The sequence below is a fragment of the Pristiophorus japonicus genome, chromosome 4 (genome assembly GCF_044704955.1).
Source record: "Pristiophorus japonicus isolate sPriJap1 chromosome 4, sPriJap1.hap1, whole genome shotgun sequence".
In the NCBI taxonomy this organism is placed as follows: Eukaryota; Metazoa; Chordata; class Chondrichthyes; family Pristiophoridae; genus Pristiophorus; species Pristiophorus japonicus.
Window position 1 is genome coordinate 165,203,692 of NC_091980.1, and position 12,047 is coordinate 165,215,738.

At 44.8% G+C, this 12,047-nt stretch overlaps 1 protein-coding gene across 4 annotated transcripts in view; it reads left to right on the forward strand.

The window, feature by feature from the left end:
• rmdn3 (regulator of microtubule dynamics 3) overlaps positions 1-12,047 on the forward strand; it is a 430,747-nt gene that overhangs the window by 337,091 nt on the left and 81,609 nt on the right. Inside the window, exon 8 of one of the 4 annotated variants that reach the window (XM_070878790.1) lies at positions 9,547-9,759. The exons of the other annotated variants lie outside the window; for them this stretch is intronic. Within the exon in view, the coding sequence (XP_070734891.1) occupies positions 9,547-9,720 (174 nt within the window). The 3' untranslated portion in view covers positions 9,721-9,759. Of the gene's footprint in view, positions 1-9,546; positions 9,760-12,047 lie in introns of those variants that run through there. 4 annotated transcript variants of the gene reach the window in all.

The following is a 12,047-nucleotide window of genomic DNA, read 5'->3' on the forward strand; positions in this document are numbered from 1 at the left end:
AAGTCTGGCTTTAAACAGCTCACCAGAAATTTACACAAACACAGTTAATAAAAATGCTAGGTGGACCATTGCATACCTATTAGCTGCTGCAACAGTCCATTAGTCACTTAGTTGTAGCAGCCCCCTTTGAACAAGCGCCTGCTTGCAAAAGGGATACAACATAGGGCAAATGCAAGGTAATGCCTCCCTGTTACCCACACCAGTCATATTGTCTGTTCCAAACAGACTGGGTTACTTTCTAAAACTTGTTGCGAGCGCATTGGTACCCCAAGAAAAAGACAGTTCAAAGAAGAATATAACACACCATAGATAAAATACTGCATTTTGCAACATTGAGGTAACCAACTCCTGGAAAGTGTTTTCCAGAAAGCCCTCCTTCTCCCACATGTGACAAAGTTCTGCTCCTCCACTAGTTCAGGATCTCTGATCCTGAGTGAATGCAGCTGGACACGATTCCTGCAAGAGTATTTTTTTCCTGGATGTCTAAACCATCCTGGAACTCCCACACCCAGCGAGATTTGTACAACTTGGGTTGCAACTGTCCTGCTATTGTAACCAAAACATAAAATAAAATTATAATAGGCAGTATAAAAGTCCTAACGGTTATTTTAATATATGCAATAATGTGACTTGCTCCAATTTAAAGAAAATTCACTTTGCAATCAGATGTCTATACCGTAGGGAGTTTTACACACTGATTAGAGGGGTAAATTTCAGTCAGTGGTGTGGCAACAGTTAAGGACAGTCAAGTGAGTTATTTCAAAGTTAGGAAGACAGATCACATTCAGCTGCAATCATTCCAGTAAGTATTTGGATAAGTTTAATGTAAAAACTAAGGCTGACTAGATGTGTCATCTCCCCGTACTTAATATCAGACCGAATAGCCTGGAAGTGACCAACTTCCCAGAGTCTTGCCAACATTAATTCTGACAGAAGGTAACAGCGACATCTTTTCTATTTGCTGAGCCCAGCTGTTGAAGCTATGACAGTACATCAGGGCTGATCCCCAGTTGAGACATTCTAGGCGAGGCGCAGTACTCTCGGGAGTGCGAGTGGGGAAATTGCAGACCTGCTGTGCCTGATCTTCCAACTATTAATTTAAACGGACAGAAACCCAGGCACTGCAGGCCCACGTTCCCCCCTACCTGTGCACCCTGAGAGCACGAGCTCCTCACTTAAATCATCCCTTCGAGGGATTAGTACTATAATGTGTAAATACAGAGTAAGATCTTAATGACACTCATTGTTTCGATACAAGAAAGACTTAAATGCATCATGTATTTTTGTCAATATATATAAACTTAATTGAAAAGAAAATGCTGCAAATTATGCAGTATCATATCTCAATAAAAAAACTTCTGTTTGAGTTTCGAGTTAGAATTGAATCAGCATTTCTGAGAAAAGTACACATCTTGTTATCTGACTCCTGGAAAGGGAGTGTGTAGGACAAGTATGATGATGGAAAGGTTTGAAAATTGAGATTAAGGAAAAAAAACGTAATCACTTGTTTGTTACATTTTACTTTGCAAATGGTTTGCGTCCGACCAAACCTAGTACATTTAGCGTAAAGCCTTCCTTGGTAGGTTCCACCAAGGTGCTATTTATGTTGTGGAATAAAGGATGAGACATTCAGTCTTGGCAGATTTTAACATTTTTTGCCTTTTAAAATAGATGGTACCACAATATGGATGTCAGTAAAAAAAGTGACACTTGAAGTGATGATTCTGGAGTGCAGACTTGGTCTCTCGAGATGGAGCTCCAATAAGCCAGTAAGCTTCCTACCTCGTCCTTTGGAGAGTAGAGTTGCTTTGGTAAGGTAGTGAGGCCTGGACTAATAATCCAGAGACCATGTTTTCAAATCCCACCATGGCAGTTTGAGAATTTGAATTAAATTAAATATAAAATCTGGAAATAGCAACAGTACCAGTAATAGTGAACATGAAGCTATTGGTGGTCATTAAAAACCCAACTGGTTCACAAATGTCTTTTAGGGAAGGAAACTTGCTGTCTTTAGCCTGTCTGTCCTTATATGTGTCTCCAGATCCACACCAATGTGCTTGACTCTGCAATGCACTCTGAAGTGATCTAGCAAGCCACTCAATTGTATCAAACTACTACAAATTGTGGTTCAAGAAGGTGGTCCACCCCCACCTTTTCAGGGCAACTAGGGATGGGCAATAAATACCGGCCTTGCCAGCAGCTCCCACATCCCAAGAATGATTTAAAACAAAGATACTACAGTTCAAGATAAGCACATTATATTAGTCCCAGCAGCTCAATCTAGCTATGGTAGTTATTTGAGTGTACGTAAGAAAGGGACACAGCACTGAGACTGCCATGGTAGAAGGTACTAACAACATCCCCCTTAAATTGACTATGGCATGCTACCTAGTTTTTTTGCCCTGCTCTATCTCTCCATAACCATTCAACACGGTCAGCCAAATCCGACCTCCGCCCAACGCATCTCCTCTATGATCTATGTCTGTGGGATTGCCATCTCTTGGTTCCTCTCCTATCTGTGTCAATGTAGCCAGTAATCTCTTTCCTCTGTTCCCTTATTTGAGCCTTGCCAACATAATCTGTAGGCATGAAAGGAGCTTCCACATGCATGCTGAAAATGCTCAGCTCCATCTTCCTGCTCCCATCCTTGACTTGATGACCAGATGTCTGGCTTTAAGTCTTGGATTGACTAGAGCTTTCTACAACTGAACACTGCCAAGATGAAAGTCATCCTCTTCTATTGGCTAGGATAGACTGGCAAATGATACTTAAAGGGTTCACGGTGGATAGGCAATGGCAAACATTTAAAGATCACATGGATAAACTTCAACAATTGTACATCCCTGTCTGGCGTAAAAATAAAACGGGGAAGGTGGCTCAACCGTGGCTAACAAGGGAAATTAGGGATAGTGTTAAATCCAAAGAAGAGGCGTATAAATTGGCCAGAAAAAGCAGCAAACCTGAGGCCTGGGAGAAATTTAGAATTCAGCAGAGGAGGACAAAGGGTTTAATTAGGAGGGGGAAAATAGAGTATGAGAGTAATCTTGCAGGGAACATAAAAACTGACTGCAAAAACTCTATAGATATGTGAAGAGAAAAAGATTAGTGAAGACTAATGCAGGTCCCTTGCAGTCAGAATCAGGTGAATTTATAATGGGGAACAAAGAAATGGCAGACCAATTGAACAAATACTTTGGTTCTGTCTTCACTAAGGAAGACACAAATAACCTTCCGGAAATACTAGGGGACCGAGGGTCTAGCGAGAAGGAGGAACTGAAGGAAATCCTTATTAGTCAGGAAATTGTGTTAGAGAAATTGATGGGATTGAAGGCCGATAAATCCCCAGGGCCTGATAGTCTGCATCCCAAAGTACTTGAGGAAGTTGCTCTAGAAATAGTGGATGCATTGGTGGTCATTTTCCAACATTCTATAGACTCTGGATCAGTTCCTATGGATTGGAGGGTAGAAACATAGAAACATAGAAAATAGGTGCAGGAGCAGGCCATTCAGCCCTTCTAGCCTGCACCGCCATTCAATGAGTTCATGGCTGAACATGAAACTTCAGTACCCCCTTCCTGCTTTCTCGCCATAACCCTTGATCCCCCGAGTAGTAAGGACTTCATCTAACTCCCTTTTGAATATATTTAGTGAATTGGCCTCAACTACTTTCTGTGGTAGAGAATTCCACAGGTTCACCACTCTCTGGGTGAAGAAGTTTCTCCTCATCTCGGTCCTAAATGGCTTACCCCTTATCCTCAGACTGTGACCCCTGGTTCTGGACTTCCCCAACATTGGGAACATTCTTTCTGCATCTAACCTGTCTAAACCCGTCAGAATTTTAAACGTTTCTATGAGGTCCCCTCTCATTCTTCTGAACTCCAGTGAATACAAGCCCAGTTGATCCAATCTTTCTTGATAGGTCAGTCCCGCCATCCCGGGAATCAGTCTGGTGAACCTTCGCTGCACTCCCTCAATAGCAAGAATGTCCTTCCTCAAGTTAGGAGACCAAAACTGTACACAATACTCCAGGTATGGCCTCACCAAGGCCCTGTACAACTGTAGCAACACCTCCCTGCCCCTGTATTCAAATCCCCTCGCTATGAAGGCCAACATGCCATTTCCTTTCTTAACCTGCATGCTAACCTTCAATGACTGATGTACCATGACACCCAGGTCTCGTTGCACCTTCCCTTTTCCTAATCTGTCACCATTCAGATAATAGTCTGTCTCTCTGTTTTTACCACCAAAGTGGATAACCTCACATTTATCCACATTATACTTCATCTGCCATGCATTTGCCCACTCACCTAACCTATCCAAGTCACTCTGCAACCTAATAGCATCCTCCTCGCAGCTCACACTGCCACCCAACTTAGTGGTAGCTAATGTAACCCCACTTTTTAAAAAAGGGGGTGAGAGAGAAAACAGGGAATTATAGATCCGTTCGCCTAACATCGGTAGTGGGGAAAATGTTGGAATCAATTATTAAAGATGTAATAGCAGCGCATTTGGAAAGCAGTGACAGAATCGGTCCAAGTCAGCACGGATTTATGAAAGGGAAATCATGCTTGACAAATCTTCTAGAATTTTTTGAGGATGTAACTAATAGATTGGACAAAGGAGAACCAGTGGATGTGGTGTATTGGGACTTTCAAAACGCTTTTGACAAGGTCCCACGCGAGATTAGTGTGCAAAATTAAAGCACATGGTATTGGGGGTAATGTATTGACGTGGATAGAGAACTGGTTGGCAGACAGGAAGCAAAGAGTAGGAATAAACGGGTTCTTTTCAGAATGGCAGGCAGTGACTAGTGGGGTACCACAAGGTTCAGTGCTGGGACCCCAGCTATTTACAATATACATCAATGATTTAGACGAAGGAATTTAATGTAATATCTCCAAGTTTGCAGATGACACTAAGCTGGGTGGCAGTGTGAGCTGTGAGGAGGATGCTAAGAGGCTGCAGGGTGACTTGGATAGGTTAGGTGAGTGAGCAAATGCATGGCAGATGCAGTATAGTGTAGATAAATGTGAGGTTATCCACTTTGGTGGCAAAAACAGGAAGGCAGAATATTATCTGAATGGTGACAGATTAGAAAAAGGGGAGGTGCAATGCGGCCGGGTTTTAATGTTACATCAGTCACTGAAAGTTGGCATGCAGGTACAGCAGGCGGTGAAGAAGGCAAATGGCATGTTGGCCTTCAAAGCGAGAGGATTTGAGTATAGGAGCAGGGAGGTCTTACTGCAGTTGTACAGGGCCTTGGTGAAGCCACACCTTGAATATTGTGTACAGTTTTGGTCTCCTAATCTGAGGAAGGATATTCTTGCTCTTGAGGGAGTGCAGCGAAGGTTCATCAGACTGATTCCCAGGATGGCAGGACTGATATATGAACAAAGACTGGATCGACTAGGCTTATATTCACTAGAATTTAGAAGAATGAGAGGAGATCTCATAGAAACAGATAAATTTCTGACGGGATTGGACAGGTTAGATGCAGGAAGAATGTTCCCGATGTTGGGGAAGTCCAAAACCAGGGGTCACAGTCTAAGGATAAGGGGTAAGCCATTTAGGACCGAGTTGAGGAGAAACTTCTTCACTCAGAGAATTGTGAACCTGTGGAATTCTCTACCATAGAAAGATGTTGAGGCCAGTTCTTTAGATATATTTAAAAGGGAGTTAGATGTGGCCCTTATGGCTAAAGGGATCAAGGGGTATGGAGAGAAAGCAGGAATGGGGTACTGAAGTTGCATGATCAGCCATGATCATATTGAATGGTGATGCAGGCTCGAAGGGCCGAATGGCCTACTCCACCTATTTTCTATGTTTCAATCTAGCCAAAAGTTTCATTCCCTAGTCCCCTAACTCTCTCCCTATTGCCAACTGCTTACTATACTCTCTATGGTGTGCAATCTCAGGGGCCGAAACTGCCCCCCTTTTTAAGATCCATTACCGCCTCTAAGACCTTTCTGACCGGGGGCAGACGGATGGTCTGACCCATCCGAAATTGCCCCCGAGCTGGGGGCAGCGGAAACAGGTTTCCACTGCACCCCGTATTCCCGCCCCGTCGGGCACGCAACGACCCCTTTCTGTCCCACATGGGAAATTGCCCCACGGGAGTGGAGGCGTCGCCAGTCGGTGCCACTAATGGCTTTTTCCGCACTTAATGGAGAGGGTGCACTGCCGCGGCCACCATTTTATTTTAATGTCAGCCGACTGAAGTCGGCCTGACAATGGCAGCCACGGGTTCGGCCAGGCCGCCAATAGGCAGCCCAGCACCCCCTCTTGGGTGCCAGATCACTAGCCCTGCCGAAGCCCTCCCTGGTGGCCGTGGGCACCTCTAAAGTGTCTGCAAGCTTGCAGCGGCCCTCCACTTCAAGTGAAGGGGGGGATGTGACACGTCAGCACAATGCGGCACGTCTGTGTCGCGCTGACATCATAAGTGTCGTGCTGACATGCTCAGCACGGTGCTGATGACACCACCCGCCTTCTGTCCCGATCTCCACGCACTTCCACCCCTCATCCGTCACAACAATTTTCTAAAGTTAAAGAGGCCAATTTCCCTTTACTCTGCACCCCATGGATTTGAGCGGCGAATATTAATTTAATTCAAATTATCCGCCCCAAATGGGGCGGATGGCAATTTTGGTGCCTTGGTGCCTTGATCGACCCTGAGCTGAGTTTCAAACTCCACATCCTACTCGTGATAAAGACTGCTGAGTTTTAACACTGCTTTGACCTCACCCCCATTGCCACTTTTGTTACCTCCTGCTCAACTTTTCCAGCACCCTCCTCACCAATGTTCCCAAACTCCAACCAATACAAAATTGACAGCATCCTGTCAAACACTTAAGTTCTATTCACCCATTGCCCCTGTCGTTGCCAATATCCAACAGCTCCCCATTTCCCCAGTGCGTTGAACTCAAAATTATCATCTTCATCTACAAATCATGGCAACATCCACAAATCACAGTCATATCCCACTCTGCTTCTGCAATCTCCTCTGGTCCGACATCCCAGTTTAGCCCCTTTGAGCTATGGTTTCCTGTATATTCCACTTCCTTCCACTCTACTATCAGTGACAGAGCCTTAAAGCATCTCAGCTTTACCCTCTGGAACTCTAACCCTAAACCTTCCACCTTGCTACCTCTTTCCCTACCTTCAAGGGCCACCTCACTAACAGTTTAACATCTGTTTCTCCTCTGTGAAGTTTTTGGGGACATATACAATGTAAAAGGTATTATGTAAATATAAACTGTTGATGGGATGAAAGTCTGCTTCCTGAAAAAGTCCTTTGTGAATACATTTGGCAGTCTAAAACCAGTGCCTGTGATCTGCACAGAGAGGTCTTAAACGGAGTAGAGTTAAACAGAGTGGTTTATTCGGGAATTTTGAAAGAGTGGAAATTCAGAGAAGAGGGGGAAGATTAAAATCAATTAAAAAGTAAAAATAGGTAAGTGATATTTCACTAACTTCTGCGTTGGTCAGTTTGGTCAGTTTTTCTCTCTCTTGGGCATTGGCTTAAATTGAGAGCTGGGATTATAAACTAAACGTTCAAAACTTCAAATCTTAACTAATTGAATACAATAGAAATGGCAGGGCAGGTGGTGTGTTTCTGCTGTTGCATGTGGGAGCTGGTGGACACTATTTAGGTCCACGGCGACCACATCTGCAGCAAGTGTCTGCAGCTCGAGGAACTTCAGCTCCGTGTTGATGAGCTGAAATCCGAGCTGCAGACACTATGACACATCGGAGAGGAGGAGAGTTACCTGAGCGCCGAGATCCAGGAGCTAGTCACGCCACTTAGATTAATTCATTCAAATTCGATCCGTGGTCAGGAACAGGAGAGTGTGACTATGAGTGAGGAAGGTATGGGGACTCGGGATGTAGTGATGGAGGAGCCTCGGTCCTTGCTCTTGTCCAACAGGTTCAAGACTCTTACTCCCTGTGTGGACGGGAGCAGGGACTGCAGGAAGGATGAGCAAACTGACCACGGCCATTCAAGTGGGGGGAGTGAAAAGAAACGTTGTAGTGGTAGGGGACAATATCATTAGGGGGATAGACACGGTTCTCTGACGCCGAGAGCCTGAGTCCCAAAGGCTGTGTTGCCTACCACGTGCCAGGGATAAGGACATCTCTGGGCTGGAGAGGAATTTGGAGGGGGAATATCCAATTGTCGTGGTCCACGTGAGTACCAACGACATAGGTAGGACAAATAAAGAGGTTCTGCTGAGGGATTATGAGCAGCTAGGGGCCAAATTAAAAAGCAGAACCATAAAGGTAATAATCTCTGGATTACTACCTGAGCCACGAGCAAATTTGCATTGGGTAAATAAAATCAGAGAGTTAAACACGTGGCTCAAAGTCTGGTGTGGGAGAAATGGGTTTTGGTTCATGGAACACTGGCACCAGTACTGGGGTAAGAGGGAGCTGTTCCGTTCAGAGGGGCCCCACTTCGACTGTGCTGGGACTAGGGTCCTGGCGAATCGAATAACTAGGGCTGTATAGAGGGAAACTAATTCGTGGGATGTGGTGGGGGGGGGTGTTCAGGTGAGCGGAAATTTAAGAAGTCAAAGAATAACGAGAAGGCAATAGAGCAGAGTAGCACTGGGGGAAATGAAAACCAGAGCATGATAGGAAGAGACAGAATGTATAAACATAAAAGTGTATCGGAAAGTGGGGTCAAAGCAGGTAAAAATGGTAAAAAGACGAATTTAAAAGCTCTATCTGAATGCATGCAGCATTCGTAACAAAATAGATGAGGTGACGGCTCAAATAGATACGAATGGGGATGATCTGATAGCCATTACAGAGACATGGTTGTTAGGTGACCAAGGCTGGGAACTAAATATTCAGGGGTATTTGACAATTCGGAAGGACAGACAGAAAGGAAAAGGAGGTGGGGGAGCTCTGTTAATTAAGGATGACATCAGTGCATTAGTGAGAAACTATATTGGCTCAGAAGATCAAGATGTTGAATCAGTTTGGGTGGAGATAAGGAATAATAAGGGGAAAAAGTCTCTGGTGGGCATAGTCTATAGGCCCCCTAACATTAGCTACACTGTTGGACGGAGTATAAATCAAGAAATAATGGAGGCTTGTAAAAAAAAAGGAACGACAATAATTATGGGCGATTTTAACCTTCATATTGATTGCACAAAGCAAATTGGCCAGGATAGCCTTGAGGAAGAGTTCAGAGCGTATCCGGGATAGTTTCCTTGAACATTACGTGCGGAACCAACCAGGGAGCAGGCTATCTTAGATCTAATACTGTGTAATGAGGCAGGATTAATAAATGATCTCGTCATAAAAGATCCTCTAGGAATAAATGGCCATAATATGGTTGAATTTACAATTCAGTTGGAGGGTGAGAAAGTTGGTTCTCAAACCTGTGTCCTAAGCTTAAATAAAGGAAACTATAAAGGTATGAAGGCAGAGTTGACTGCAGTGCACTGGGAAAATAGATTAAAGTGTAAGACGGTTGATGAGCAGTGCCAGACATTTAAGGAGATATTTCATAACTCAACAAAAATATATTCCAATGAGAAGGAAAGCATCGAGGAGGTGCGTGGAGAGGCAGTCGGGAGTTCGTTGGAGAGGCCTATAAAAGGCACAGCAGGGAGTCCGGGGCCCAGCGTCGAGGAGGTGCGTGGAGAGGCAGTCGGAAGGTGCGTGGAGAGGCGTGACTTGTGCAGCTACAGGGAGAAGGCAAAAAAGCAGTAGAAAGAAACAGAAAGGTGACGTCACAGCCAAGGGGGTAAGTGATTGGCTGGTGATTGGTGAGTAGTTTTTTTATTTTCTCTTCTATAACAGTGAGTAAATTTTAGCACTGTTGTTGCCAATTTAAGTGTATCTAAGGGTTAAGTCATGGCAGGAGAGCTCGGTCACGTGATATGCTCCTCCTGTACCATGTGGGAACTCAGGGACACTTCCGGTGTCCCTGACGACTACGTGTGCGGGAAGTGTGTCCGCCTCCAGCTCCTGACGATCCGCGTTGCGGAATTGGAGCTGAGGGTGGATTCACTCTGGAGCATCCATGATGCTGAGAATGACGTGAGTAGCACATGTAGCGAGCTAGTCTTACCACAGGTGAAGGGTCCACAGCCAGATAGGGAATGGAAGACCAGCAGGAAGAGCAGTGCAAGGAAGGTAGTGCAGGGGTCCCCTGCGGTCATCCCCCTGCAAAACAGATGCACTGTTTTGAGTACTGTTGAGGGGGATGACCCATCAGGGGAGGGCAGCAGCAGCCAAGTTCACGGCACCGTGGCTGGCTCTGCTGCACAGGAGGGCAGGAAATAGTGTGGGATTGCGATAGTGATAGGGAATTCGATTATAAGGGGAATAGATAGGCGTTACTGCGGCCGCAACCGAGACTCCAGGATGGTATGTTGCCTCCCTGGTGCAAGGGTCAAGGATGTCTCGGAGCGGGTGCAGGACATTCTGAAAAGGGAGGGTGAACAGCCAGTTGTCGTGGTGCAAATTGGTACCAACAATATAGGTTAAAAAAAGGGATGAGGTCCTACAAGATGATTTTAAGGAGCTAGGAGCTAAATTAAAACGTAGGACCTCAAAAGTAGTAATCTCAGGATTGCTACCAGTGCCACGTGCTAGTCAGAGTAGGAATCGCAGGATAGCTCAGATGAATACGTGGCTTGAGCAGTGGTGCAGCAGGGAGGGATTCAAATTCCTGGGGCATTGGAACCGGTTCTGGGGGAGGTGGGATCAGTACAAACTGGACGGTCTGCACCTGGGCAGGACCGGAACGAATGTCCTAAGGGGAGTGTTTGCGAGTGTTGTTGGGGAGGAGTTAAACTAATATGGCAGGGGGATGGGAACCAATGCAGGGAGACAGAGGGAAACAAAAAGGAGACAAAAGCAAAAGACAGAAAGGAGATGAGTAAAAATGGAGGGCAGAGAAACCCAAGGCAAAAAACAAAAAGGGGCACTGAATACAAAGGGGCTGCAGGAGGGGTCAAAAACTAGTATTAAAACACTCTACCTAAACGCATGCAGCATTCAAAATAAAGTAAATGAGTTGACGGCACAAATCATCACAAATGGGTATGATTTGGTGGCAGTTACAGAAACGTGGTTGCAGGGTGGCCAAGACTGCGAATTAAACATACAGGGGTATCTGACGATTCGGAAAGATAGACAAGAAGGGAAAGGAGGTGGGGTAGCTCTGTTAATAAAGGATGATATCAGGGCAGTTGTGAGAGACGATATTGGCTCGAATGAACAAAATGTTGAATCATTGTGGGTGGAGATTCGAGATAGTAAGGGGAAAAAGTCACTGGTGGGTGTAGTTTATAGGCCCCCAAATAATAACTTCACGGTGAGGAGGGCAATAATCAAGGGAATAATGGAGGCATGTGAAAAAGGAACGGCAGTAATCATGGGGGATTTTAACCTACATATCGATTGGTCAAATCAAATCGCACAGGGTAGCCTGGAGGAGGAATTCATAGAATGCATACGGGATTGTTTCTTAGAACAGTATGTTACAGAACCTACAAGGGAGCAAGCTATCTTAGATCTGGTCCTGTGTAATGAGACAGGAATAATAAACGATCTCCGAGTAAAAGATCCTCTTGGAATGAGTGATCACAGCATGGTTGAATTTGTAATACAGATTGAGGGTGAGGAAGTAGTGTCTCAAACGAGCGTACTATGCTTAAACAAAGGGGACTACAGTGGGATGAGGGCAGAGTTGGCTAAAGTAGACTGGAAACACAGACTAAACGGTGGCACAATTGAGGAACAGTGGAGGACTTTTAAGGAGCTCTTTCATAGTGCTCAACAAAAATATATTCCAGTGAAAAAAAAGGACGGTAAGAGAAGGGATAACCAGCCGTGGATAACCAAGGAAATAAAGGAGAGTATCAAAGTAAAAACCAATGCGTATAAGGTGGCCAAGGTTAGTGGGAAAATAGAAGATTGGGAAAATTTTAAACGACAGCAAAGAATGACTAAGAAAGGAAAGATAGATTACGAAGGTAAACTTGCGCAAAACATAAAAACGGATAGTAAAAGCTTTTACAGATATATAA